Source organism: Triticum aestivum, chromosome 3B (assembly GCF_018294505.1).
Source record: "Triticum aestivum cultivar Chinese Spring chromosome 3B, IWGSC CS RefSeq v2.1, whole genome shotgun sequence".
In the NCBI taxonomy this organism is placed as follows: Eukaryota; Viridiplantae; Streptophyta; class Magnoliopsida; order Poales; family Poaceae; genus Triticum; species Triticum aestivum.
This window is the reverse complement of record NC_057801.1, coordinates 638083620-638096318: the sequence shown is the minus strand read 5'-3', so window position 1 is coordinate 638096318 and position 12699 is coordinate 638083620. Positions and strand designations below refer to the sequence as shown.

General features: G+C 52.1%; 1 protein-coding gene across 1 annotated transcript; it reads left to right on the top strand.

The window, feature by feature from the left end:
- The first annotated feature begins 6037 nt into the window (after positions 1–6037).
- On the top strand, positions 6038–12211 carry LOC123071406 (CASP-like protein 5B1). Its single transcript, XM_044494950.1, has 3 exons — positions 6038–6405; positions 11080–11212; positions 11851–12211. The coding sequence occupies exons 1-3, from the start codon at positions 6278–6280 to the stop codon at positions 12049–12051; spliced, it is 462 nt and encodes a 153-aa protein (XP_044350885.1). The 5' UTR covers positions 6038–6277; the 3' UTR covers positions 12052–12211.
- Positions 12212–12699: the final 488 nt, after the last annotated feature.

Genomic DNA, 12699 nt, shown 5'->3' with positions numbered 1-12699 from the left:
GCCTCGTTGCACCGCTTGAGGGCGTCGGCTTCGGCCCGGAGCTTGGCCTGGACGTCAAGGGCCACCTGGTTCAAGGCCCCCGTTCCGCCTTCGCGCATCCAACCGGAGGGCACGGTGCTGGTTGCCTTGGTGCCAGGAGCGGACGAGCTCGCGGCACCGGCCTCCAGCATTCGTTGTACCGAGGCCGCCCTTGCAGGACGACGGTGCACGGGCGTGCGGGCCTCAGGAGTCGTGCTCGTCACCACCTCATTCCCGGCCGGTGGCGCCAGTGGGGGGGGGGGGTGGCTGCTCGTCCCTCGCTCCAGCAGTCGGTGGTGGCGGAGGCACGATAATGTCTGGCATGGCAACATCGCCGCCTTCCCTCTCCATGACCGGGTGCTTGTTGCCGGCTTCCCTGGTCGACACCACGAACTCTGGTGGAGGTGGCGTGGAGCTCAGGGGAACGACGAGCAGCGGCTCCTGACGGCACCTGGCCTCCGCGAGCCGCTCCTTCTCCGCGGCTGCAGCTTCCGCCTCCGCCAGCTTCATCAGCGCGGACGCTGCCGCCTTATCAGCCTCCGCCTTCTCCAGGCGGGCGGCTTCCTGCCCCTCGCACGCTTCTCGCGCGTTTCTCTCCTGCGCCTCCTAGAGGTCGGCGGCTGGATCGATTCGCCGGGTGGTGGTGGAGGTCTCCGCCGACCTGATGATGGAGGCGACGGTCGACTTGTCGAGGGAAAGCGGGGCCCTGAGACAAGAAACAAAGCAAAGGAATTTCAGGTCGGATCAATAAGGAAGAGCCTAAAAGAATGTACAGAAAGGGTACTTATGCCGACACCATGGGTGGCGCCTTTGGCAGCTTCTGGAACTTGGCCACCTTCACCGCGGCCTCTTTCCCCCTGGTCGCGGAGGCCGGGTTCTTGGGCTTCTTAGGCATGCTGCCGAACAGGGCGGTGCCCTGCTTCCGCTTGCGCTTGCCGCCTCGGGCGGCCGGCCCAGCGGAGGGGCCCGCGCCTGTATTAGCGGCGCCCTGTGCAGGGCGCGGCTCATCCTCCTCCTCGCCGTCGTCGGGCCAGCTCTCCACGCCGCCCCCGTCTTCGGAGCCGTCTGCTTCGTCGCCGCCGCCTACGGCGTTGTCCTCCAAGGCGGCCGCCCCCAAGTCAGGGTCATCCACGTCACTCACCTCCTGGTTCGGCTGGTAGTTACCAGCCGGCCCCATGAGGGCGGCCGTCGTTGAAGACATGTAGATCTACGTTCCAAAGGAGAACCACTCAATACTAAGACCAAGACCAAGACAAGAACTAAAAAAAGGAAAGCTCAGAGACTTACAGCAGGCGGCGGGTTGTCGCAGGAGTAGGGACGCTTGCCGAACCGTCGGGAATCCTCCGACACCTTGAGGTCGATGATCTCGTTCACCATCAGGGCCACCTCGGCAGGCGGCATCTCCTTTGTGCACATCCAGCTGGGGTCGCGGTGCCCGCTCATCCGACAGATCAGATGAGGGCGGCCTTGGAGCGGGAGAACTCGGCGCTCGACGAAGGCAAATAGCAAGTCGGCTGCCACAAGACCCTCTGCCTCCGTCAACTCCCGGAGTCGGTTGATGGCGGCCGCCGTCTCGGCTGGTACTAGCTTCGGCTTGTAGTGCCAGTTGGCCCGAGGCCCGACGGAGGGGCCGGCCTCGTAAGGCGGCAAGTTGAGGAAGTCGACCGCCGGATCAACGTAGAAGTACGATTGCTGCCACAGTTTCACCGACTATGACAGCTTGATGGCTGGGAAAGCATTCTTATTTGACGGCCGGCGCACGGCGACGAAGGCACCGCACTCGGCCGCCGTCTCCTTGGCGGAGGTGCCCAGCTTGGCGTAGAAGCAAGCTCCCCATAGGTCGATGGTGGGGAGGACACCAAGGTAGCCATCGCACGCCATGACGAAGGCGGACAGCAGTGTCACGGTATTAGGTGTCAAGTGGTGCGGCTGGAGGTGGCAGAAGTCCATAAACGAGCGGAGGAACTTGCTCGCCGGGAGGCCGAAGCCGCGGGGGAAATGCAAGCGGAAGACGACCCGCTCGTTCCCCGGTGACGCCGGCGAGATCTCTTCCCGCGGCGGCACCCGCACCTTGACAAAGGCTGCGTTGGGCATCCGACGCGTGGCCCGGAGGAAGGTAAGGTGATCCTCAATCACCGTCGAGCCGTCCCAGTCTCCTTCCTTCTCACGCGCCATGGCGTCCGAGCGGAGATGCGTGGGGAGGAGGAGCTCGCCGGCGGCAAGATGCGGCGGCATTGCAGCGAGCACGAAGTGGCAGCGGAGAGAGGAGGAAGAAGAGCGGGGAGAAGAGTGCGCGCGCTCCGCCACTCCCCCGTCTCCCCTACTTATAGCCCTCAGGCGGCGAAGCCGAGGGGGTGGGACGTGGGATCGTGGGATTGATTGCGACCACGACCCCACGACCCCCCGATTACTCTACGGGGTTACTGCGCAGTAACTCCCGCGGGAATCGTAACCGCCCACCTCGTCCGCAGCGGATCCGCCCGCGCACCGAGGCCCGGTAATGGCGGGCTCGGCCCCTTGTCACATCCCATCGAGAGCGTGGGGTGGCAGGCTGGCCAGGCTGACGCGCGCCGCGTGGCACACTCGTGACGGGCGGCAGGCCTGGGAAGCTTAGCAGGCACGCCACCTGTTTCCCGCCTTAGTGTTCAAAATCAGCGGACGAGCCCGCCTTGTCAAAACAGCTCCAGCAGTCGGCGCTCCATAAGGTGGACCGAGTGTTCCAACGGAGCACGGCGAAGAAGGAAGCCGCCGAGGCTTTATGGCCTATTGGCCGCGGCGCCTCACCAGCTTCGGGAACTACTGTCAGAGTAATGGGCCACGGGTAGGCTAACCCGAGTCCCTGATCCTTTCAAAGACTTTGGGCCAGCTTCGCCCCCATGAGGCTCCAGAATGAAGCACCGCCTTCAGGTGGCCGGCTTGCTCGAACAGCCGGCTACCCGGAGGCGGCCGAGCACCAACGGACGTCACCAAGACAGGCCGCCTCCTAGCAGACGGCCTCCAGAGAGGCCAGCACCTAGCAGGCGGCCACCAGGTGCCCTCAGAGTATGCGCCCCTCATCAAGAGGACAAGACAGGGTGGGGCTACAATATATCCCCACACCCCCGGATCCCAGGCTTGGCATGGCTATAGTGCCCCGTACAGGCGGAGATCTCTGCACGGCGCGGCACTGTTGCCATTCCCCCTTTACGCCACTCCTAACCGGTGGAGTCATGTTCCCACGACGGCCTGTCAGTACGGCCCACAGGCGGCGGCCCCTACCAGGCAGAGAGAGCCTGGAAGACGGTGGAGGCCGGACCAGCCGGAGCTATGGGAGGTCGGCCTCCAGCAGGCGGCCGCCCCCTCCCCCGAGGCCAATGTGCCATTAACCAGACGGGGCGCGGTGTGGCTACAGTGATCTCCCACGAGGCGGCGGGACTGTAGCCACGCTCCCCTGACCAAGCCTGCATCATTAGCATCACGGCTACAGTGATTAGCCACTAACCAGACCCACCAGCGGTGGAAGCAGCCTGTCGGCTCCGTATCAGACTAGTCGGAGGGCCCACCAGGCAGCGGGCCCCAGCTGCCTGTGGAGAAGCCGGCGACCAGAGACGCTGATAGCCGGGTCCAACACCCGGCCAAGTTACCAATGTACCCCTGGGGGGTAGGCCTATATAAAACCCCTAGGGCACCCATGCAAAGGGTTCCGAACCTATTAGACCTAGACTCATATCTAGAGGAAGAAGAGAGCTAGCCCTGCCTCCTTCAACCTCTAGCATACAGCTCAAGGAGCACCTTGTACTCACTAGTGCCTTAGTGATCATGCGGAAACCCCGCAGAGCAGGAGTAGCGGTATTATCTCCAAGGAGAGCCCCCAACTTGGGTAAAGTGCACCGGCGTTCGTGTCTACGCCTTATCCCGCTTCCAGGCACCGGCGATGTTCTACTCGCTCCCACTATGATAAGCCATCCCTTGGCATATGTCGCACCCAACCTCCGACAGAAACGTATGGCATTACTAGTGGGATTCTCTTAAAGAAAAATATAGAAGTGTTGGTGGGCCCATGCCCTCGAAGGGGAAATTGCATACACCGCTGATTGTTGTTTTCACAAAAATCTTAATTTATGGGTTTTTACACAATCATCATCTGTCGACATAATGTGTTGCAGCAAGCTCTAATCCATTATTTTTCTCCATTGATATGATTCCTAACCGGTGGGTCCCGCTTGTAAGTGCACATGTGGCAACGAAAAAACACATTAGTTTGCTGACTATTAAACTGTAAATATCTCTCAAATGTGTGGGTGCAAATGAGTTGTTGCATTTTCAACCCAAAATTTGAATGCTAAGGTAATCATCTTGCAAACTTATGGTGGTTTCTTCATTTTTGTGTTTCTCTCTTTAGAAAGATAGTTTTTAAATGTGAAAATGCTAACTTTGGTTGAACCACTAACTTATTAAAAAGAGAAAGGCTTCGATATTTGTCCTGGTGGCGTGTGGCGTTTTTATTGGACATATTTTTGGATGTTACAATACTATTGCTCATTGTCCATCTTTATCTCCGTGCCATCTCTTAATCTTTACAATATGTTTCTATACGAGAAAATGTTTGGCTGAGCATCAACATCATACATAATTTCATCTCAAAAGCTTTTGCTTACCTTTTGCACCCTAGCCACGACGATATAGGATTATAGGAGGTGGCTTTGGGCCTAAGGGCTCATTTGGTTTCTTCAAACCCCTCGGGACACCGCCAAATCCTCGGGTGCACAATGCATGGGCCAAGCTAGCCCCGGGTGGTCCACCGACGCATTTGGCTGCCCTCCATCCATGTTTTTTTGCCTCGATCCCCGCAGTTTCCACGAGGAAAGAATCCATGTTGAAGGATGTCTGGGAGAAAACCCTCGACTCTGACTTCTCTCTCGCACGATCTTCTCTACTTCCCTCTATTCTCCGCCGCTCATGCATCTGCTTCCTCAAGTAGCTCCGACGAGCTCCTTGTGTCTTCCCTTTGTGCACTTGGTGGCGTATTTTCCTTCCCTTTGAAATTATCTGAATCTTGCTTTCTAATTTTGAATTGTTTTGGTGGCACGGGTTTCCTCCCCTTGTTGCCAAATGTGGTAGAAACTTGTCCCATAGTTAGCGGGGGTGTGGGGCCGTGAAATTCCCGTTAGGGTTTGAGGACCCAGACTTTCTTTACCTTGCGAGCAAACAAAGCCTAAGTGTATGGCCGGCGCTCCAACTTGGAGTACTGCCCCATAGAAAAAGTTATTGCTGTGGAGGAGGAAGGGGGAAAAGCTAGTGCTTGCAGGGTCGAACGATCTCTTGCAGAGGAGTCGGGTGCCTCATCCAAAAAGGTGAAAGAAAACAACAAAGAAGAACCGACGGTGAGAGAGAGATATTTTGCGGGAGCGATGTTGAGAGAGATGATGCATGTATAGATTTTTTTTTTGCGAGTGATGTGTAGATGAAAAAGTAAGAAAGAGAACAAAAAAAGACGAAAGTGTGGTCCTATCTAGTTTTGCCTGCTTTAGGGAGAGAAAATTTATATAGTGGTCTCAACCTACCAGGGAGATGGGGCAGCAACATGGTGCTGCCCCGATATTACATGCCCTAAGTGAAACAGGCAGTTATGTTTGGGCCGGGTTAGCTGATCAAGGGAATATGTGGCTAATAGATCTGATTTTGTTAATCTCGCAGGGAGCTTTCAGGGTTAGGTAAAGCGGTTCTTGCGTGCATCGTGGACAGGCACAAAAAGAAAAAGACATATGAAGCCCGTTTCGTCGTCGCACAAAAAAAAGGGAGAAAAGGTCGTATTATCGGCAAGCGTTTTCGGTGATGCGATAAAGCCATCGACGCAAGCAACCGCGTCCGGCCGGGCCGGCGCCGCTCAGCCGACCCCGTAATCCCCGCCGCACCGCTTGACCAAAACGCCCCGTGCCAACAACTGTAACGGACCAACTTCCGTCGCCCCCGGGTCGCGCCACACCTCTCCAAAAAGTCCAAACCCCGTCGCAAAAAGTCTGCTCTTCTCTCTTCCCCCTCGGCCCCCCTCCCATCCTCCCCTTCTCTCTCCACTTTGAGCAAAAAAATAATCGAAAACCCCCGACTCCGCCGAGCGAGCATCACCTTTCCGCCGCTCCTCGCCGCACGCCGGCCCGCCGACCGAGACCCTCAGACCCGCCCCCCCTCTAGCCCGCCCGCCCGCCCGCATGGCCACCGATCGCCGGCCCGGCGTCTGAGGGAGCGGGCGGCTGCGCTCGGGGGCCAGGCCGGCGGCGCGATGGAGCTGTCCGGGAGCCCCGGCACGTGGAGCGGCCTCTCGCTGCGGCTGGGCCAGTTCCTCTTTGCCGCCGCGTCCGTCTGCGTCATGTCCTCCGCGATCGGCTTCGCCAACTACACCGCCTTCTGGTAGCACCCCCCGCCCCCTCCCCCAAACGCTCCGATTTGTGCCCTCTCTCTCTCTCTCTCTCATGCCCGGTACCCATCCTCAGCAGCTATTAATTAGCAAAGTGTCTTTGGGTATGACAATTTAGAAAGCTTCAGCAGCATGGTTTGTTCGTTTTGTTGGCATTGACTAGTTGCTCGCTGTACTTGGGGGTGGGGAAATGTTTGGCAATTAGGTTTTCCTTGAAGTACATCTGCAACGCCCAAAAGTTATAGGATCTCAAATTCTGAGTAGCGATTGCCTTAAATTGATCAGCATTTGGTGATTGAGGCTGCAGGTTTGACTTGAAAGCACCAGGAGTGAACAATCTGGGACTGCATCTGCTGAATATGTCAGCTCCTTTATAGGATCTGCGCATCAATCCCCTTCATAAAAGGTTGAAAGGAGGGATGCCCTTCAGAATACCATGTGCTAAAGATCTGTCTGGGTCGGAACCATTTATAGCTTGAGATAGTGCAAGGCAATCAGTTTCAACAATAGCTGGCTGGTTGATCCATTGAGCCGTTAGCTAAAATCCCATCTCAGTTTCCAGAATGCTTGCACATTAGGAATATACCTCAGGCTGACAGCACAGCATGTCGCAAATTGTTAGATCAAACTGGCATCCACATTCATTTTTGACCTGGCCAACTTGTGGAGGTTCCAAGATCAAATGTGTATCAGAAGTGCCCTAACTTAGGTTAGGCTCCTCAATAGCCATCATGCCAAAGTTCCCTTTACCCTTCAGATCATGCATTTGGCTTGCTTGTACCACATACAGAATGAACATAGCTTTCTAGAAATTGCACCGATTCAGCAATCCGTGTATTACCCTTGCTACACACAACATCATTTCAGTGGCAAGCTTTCCAGAATAAGAACATTAGTTTAAAAAAGCACTAGGCCTTAATTGTGCGTTTTGCCACTGCCTTGCGCTTTTCTCACCAAAGTGCACGAGGATGCACAGATTAAGTGCTAGGCGTGTGGCTATCTACTAGAGCTTGTAGCCCTGCACGCACTTAAGCGCCCGCCTAGGCTCGCCTTTTTTAACTATAATTGTTGCTCCATACTGTCATCAACTGAGTCTAGAAGATGGTGTGACCTGTCAAGGCCAGATGTGTACTGTATCCCTTTGGCTGGAATTGTTGGGAACGTGACACTGACCAGGCAACAGGAGCTCAACCACCTGGACCGGATCACAAGGACGTACAACGCATGCGGTCACCATGTTCTTCGTGCACGCTGTGATTGGCTGTTATTTGATATTCTGTTGTAATGTGGAAATAGCACTAGCTCCCTTGACTATCTTCCGCTATGAGTTCCTGGTGTGGTCACCGCCACTCCTGCTCCCTTGGCGAAGATGACGTCGTCTTTTCACTCCACCTCGCGTCAAGCCTGTCGCTGCTGCTTTTGTCTCCACCCTAGTGCCTCTTCTAGTAGTCAGCGCCAACAGGTGTCCAACGGGCATCCCCGTCGGCGAGCTGCGTAGCACCACTGCTACCATCTCCCTCTCCTACATGGCCTTGCCTTCCTAGGCTCCCGTTGCACCTACTCTGTACATGCAACAATACCCCCTTGGCGTGCTCTCGATCAGTGAGCGCGATCAACTCAAGGAGAAGGTGGGTCGGGCCTGAACAAAGCTCGGGAACGGCACCTCTGCATAGGAAGTACAGTGTCCATCACCTAGAAGCGTCGGCTCAGTCCACGGATCATCTGCAGGGTGAGAGCGCGGTCAGAGACGGGCTCCTCCACATTGTCCAGGGCGGCTGCCAACTGCTTGAGGCGTCAACAGTAGGCGGCGATGGTCATGTCACCTTCGAATGGGCATTGGAAGTAAGGTGCAATTCACGAATGATGCTAGTTTGGGTAAGTGGTCAGCTGTCGCCAGCAGGATCAGGGATGCCGGTGGCTGGAGTGGGCTGCACTGCCGAGGGGACAGGCGCAGGGGCTACACAGGGCGGGGTGAAAATGGTGTTGGCGTCCCTGAACGAGCGGCTGCAACAATGGGTGTGTGGGGCGCTCATGGTGGAAGGTGAGAAGGATTTGAACGAGGATGAAAACGGAGTGGCAACTTTCTGGATTTTCCACAGAAAAACGGAAACAAAGTGAAAATACGGAAACCAAAACGGAAATTGAAATGGAAAAACGTTTTCCGGCGGAACATCCATGGAAACGGATCTGTGAATATGAAACTTAATGTTTTGACCATGGCGACGTGGGGCGGGGTGAAGACATCGTTGGCATCCCCGAGCGAGCGGCTGCGACAATGGGTGCATGGGGCGCTCATGGCGGAAGATGGGGAGGATTTGAACTAGGATGAAAACGGAGTGGTAACTTTCCGAATTTTCCACGGAAAATCAGAAACAGAGTGAAAATACAGAAACCAAAACAGAATATTGTGAAACAGAAATTGAAATGGAACACGTTTTCCTGTGGAATATCCATGGAATTGATCCATGAATATCATTTTTTTTTGTATTTACCATGGCGTTGGCGTCCCCGAGCGAGCGGCTGCGACAATGGGTGCGTGGGGCGCTCATGGCGGAAGGTGAGAAGGATTTGAACGAGGATGAAAACGAAGTGGAAACTTCCGAATTTTCCAAGAAAAAACGGAAACAGAGCGAAAATACGGAAACAAAAACGGAATGCTGTGAAACGAAATCGGAAATGGAATAGCGTTTTCTGGTGGAACACCCACGGAAACGGATCCGTGAATGTGAAACTTCCTATTTTTACCACGGCGACGCGGGGCAGGGTGAAGACGGCATTGCTGTCCCTGAGTGAGCGGCCGCCCCAATGGGTGTGTGGGGCGCTCATTGCGGAAGGTGAGAAGGATTTGAACTAGGATGAAAATGGAGTGGAAACTTTCGGGATTTTCCACGGAAAAAAGGAAACAAAGTGAAAATACGGAAACCAAGACAAAATTTGTGAAAGGGAAATTGAAATGGAACAGCGTTTTCCGGTGGAACATCGACGGAAACGGATCCTTGAATATGAAACTTTCTGTTTTTACCATGGCGATGCGGGGCGTGGTGAAGACGACGTGTGGTGTCCCCGAGTGAGCGGCCGCGGAAGTGAGAAGGATTTGAACTAGGATGAAAATGGAGTGGAAATTGTCTGGATTTTCCCAGAAAAAACGGAAACTGAGTGAAAATACGAAAACAAAAAGGAATACTGCGAAACTGACGAAAATGGAAATGGAACAGTGTTTTCCGGTGGAACAGACACGGAAACGGATCTGTGAATAGGAAACTTTCTGTTTTACCATTGTGACGCGGGTTGGGGTGAAGATGGCGTTGGCATCCCCGAGCGAGCAGCTGCGGCAATGGGTGCATGGGGCACTCATAGCGGTCTGTGGGAAGGGTTTGAACTAGGATGAAAATGGAGTGGAAACTTCCCGGATTCTCCATGGAAAAACGGAAACAGAGTGAAAATACTGAAACAAAAACGGAATATTGCAAAACGGAAATGGAACAGTGTTTTCCGGTGGAACAGCCATGGAAACAGATCCGTGAATACAAAACTTTCAGTTTTTACCATGGCTACAATGTGGCTCAGTCCAGCACTCAATAAAACTCACGTTGTGGCCAGTAATGACAACACCAATACCTAACAGAATCCCCAACCATCATCACTGTATTGTCCAGGAGCCTTTATTTGGCGCGGCTGGTTTATGAGTTATACACTGGCTTAGGAGTCATCAAAAGGTTTTGTGGTCATATCAATTGAAATAGTTTGCTTGTGACTTACCCAATTGTTTTGCTGCGCACCGTATTTGCTTCGTATCTGTTCCCAGTAGTATTTATTTCCCTATTCATTTCCCAGGTTTTTATATTAGTTATGAAAACAAATGTGGCAGCACTCAGTTCCTTCTGTTTCTGCTCCGTTTCCATCCATATTTGAACATGCGACTGGTACCAAGTTAGATGGGGGGAATTCTCTATTTATTGCATTGACCAACACGGGTGTGCTTATATACACTTGAGAGGTACATGAGGATTACACGTTACAACGGAAATGCAGATGAGTGCCGATCACGGCGCGCGTGGGAGTGTGGGCAAGTGCGTGCACCTGTACGCCGTGGGAACCGATCCTGGAGGTTGGCCTCCCAAGTGTGAGTCTGTACCGGGTTTCTAACATTCAATCACTTGACCCTTCTTGTGCCACTCTTTTAACCCAAAAAATACAAACCTGCCAGTCTGTTAAGTAAAATTGTATGACAAGCCACACGGGTAGTACATCAGAACTAGTATCTTGTTCTGTGTGTCATAGCTAACAGCCTTTTAATGACGAGCATTCATCTGTACTAAGGTTGAATATTGGTGTATATGCATACATTTTTTTTCAATGACACCTGCCATGGGGCATTCATTTGTGTATGCGTGTACTTATAGAACATTTGTAAATGCAACCTCCTATGGCCATGTAGTGATAAATTCATCAGCCTTTTGCATTTGGGAGTACAGCCTTCATAAAACTTACAACATGCTCTAATTTGTTCCACAAATGTGTTCATTTTAACTCTCAGATTGTGAATTGGTAAACATTATTTTTATTACAGCATGCTCAACATGCTCTAATTTGTGTAACAAATGTGTTTGTTTTAACTCTCAGATTGTGAATTGGTAAACGGTTTGATTATAACTCTCAAATTTCAGCTACTTGATTGCATCAATGGGACTACAAGCACTCTGGAGCTTGGGACTTGCGTGTCTTGATGGCTATGCTTTGAGAATGAAGAAGGAACTCAACAGTGCTGTTCTCGTGAGCTTATTTGTTGTTGGAGATTGGGTAATTCCTTGATTGTTTGTCAGGATTTTGCATTCTATATTGTATTGCCTTATTTTCATCCTACATAAATTACCAGAATTTGAAAGCCAAACCAGAAACCTTTAAAGTTCTTTCAATTTCTTTGGCTGTGTTATTTAAATATATATCTTAAATCGTGCCCCCCCCCCCCCCGCCCCCCCCCCCCCCCCCAAATATCCCAGCAGTAAACACATGTTAGGCATTATTTTGATATATGTAACCGCATCTTATATTAAGACAGCAATCTAGCCAACGTATGTTGAGTATTGTAGACTGGTATACTTTCGGCTACAATGCATCTCTGTCATAGCCAGCACTATATGCTGGTGAAGTTGAATCTTGTTTTATTAGTTTCAGTTAATATAGTATACTTTAAGGCCACCTCCAGTTAATTAGAACCAATTTGAGGCAGACCTGAAAAACAATTACAAGTGCTTGAAAGTTTTTTTATGGACTGCAGTTCAGTTGCATGAGTTTCACTAGGACCTAGGCCCATCTAGTCACATTCTGCAGTTCACATTAATTTACATTCCGGATGTCTATGAAAACATGTTATGCCTCTGATGTTTCAACCAGATATTCCTTTGGAAGTACTGAGGCAATCATTCTCTATGATGCAGGTAACGTCGATCCTGTCATTCGCCGCTTCATGCTCAGCAGGAGGCGTCGTTGTTCTCTTCGACAAGGATGCGTACTTCTGCAGCAGGGACCCGCATCTCCCGTGTGGGACATTTGAGCTCGCGACCGCGTTTGCATTCCTTTCCTGGGCGCTTAGTGCCACATCTGCCCTTGTGATGTTTTGGCTCCTCGCTTCATCTTGACTAGATTTGTAGGAGCTCTGTCTGTACCTAGCGTTGTTTGGTCCTGTCTGGTTATATACCGACTGATGTTTCAAGCAGACTACATAGAAATAGACTGCTAATTCCAGAGAATAGATGGGCAATGGTGGCAAGTTCCATGAAGTCTTAAATTTCAGAGTCATGCTTTGGTGTTTCGGTGTTTCGGGCCAACGATAACTTGGTTCCTAGTGTGGAGTCTTGCTGTTGATCAAGTCATTTTGCCCAGTTAATATGGCACACTGGGCCCTGGTCAAAAATCAGAAAAATTGACGCTGGAAAATATCATAAAAAGTTGCATATTTTGATGTTCTACCACGTAATTTACTCCAAACAGAAATGGTGGCTTAACAATGGCTGAGCACAAGGATTGCGAGAGGCAAAACTATCTAACCTAGTGTCAGGCATTGCAAAAGTCTCTGGGTAATTCAATGTGAAAAGCATACAGATATCGAACAGCTCTTTATCTGAAGAATCCGCGGACAATGACTTGCAACAGAAACTCCGAAAGTGCTATAATTCCAGCTCTCACCAGTTGCACGACCTCAGGCCCCCTGGAAATTACAGCGCAAGATGCAACTTTGTCATTTTGCAGAAAAGAAAGAAAGTAACAGGTACAAGTTTACACAGCCG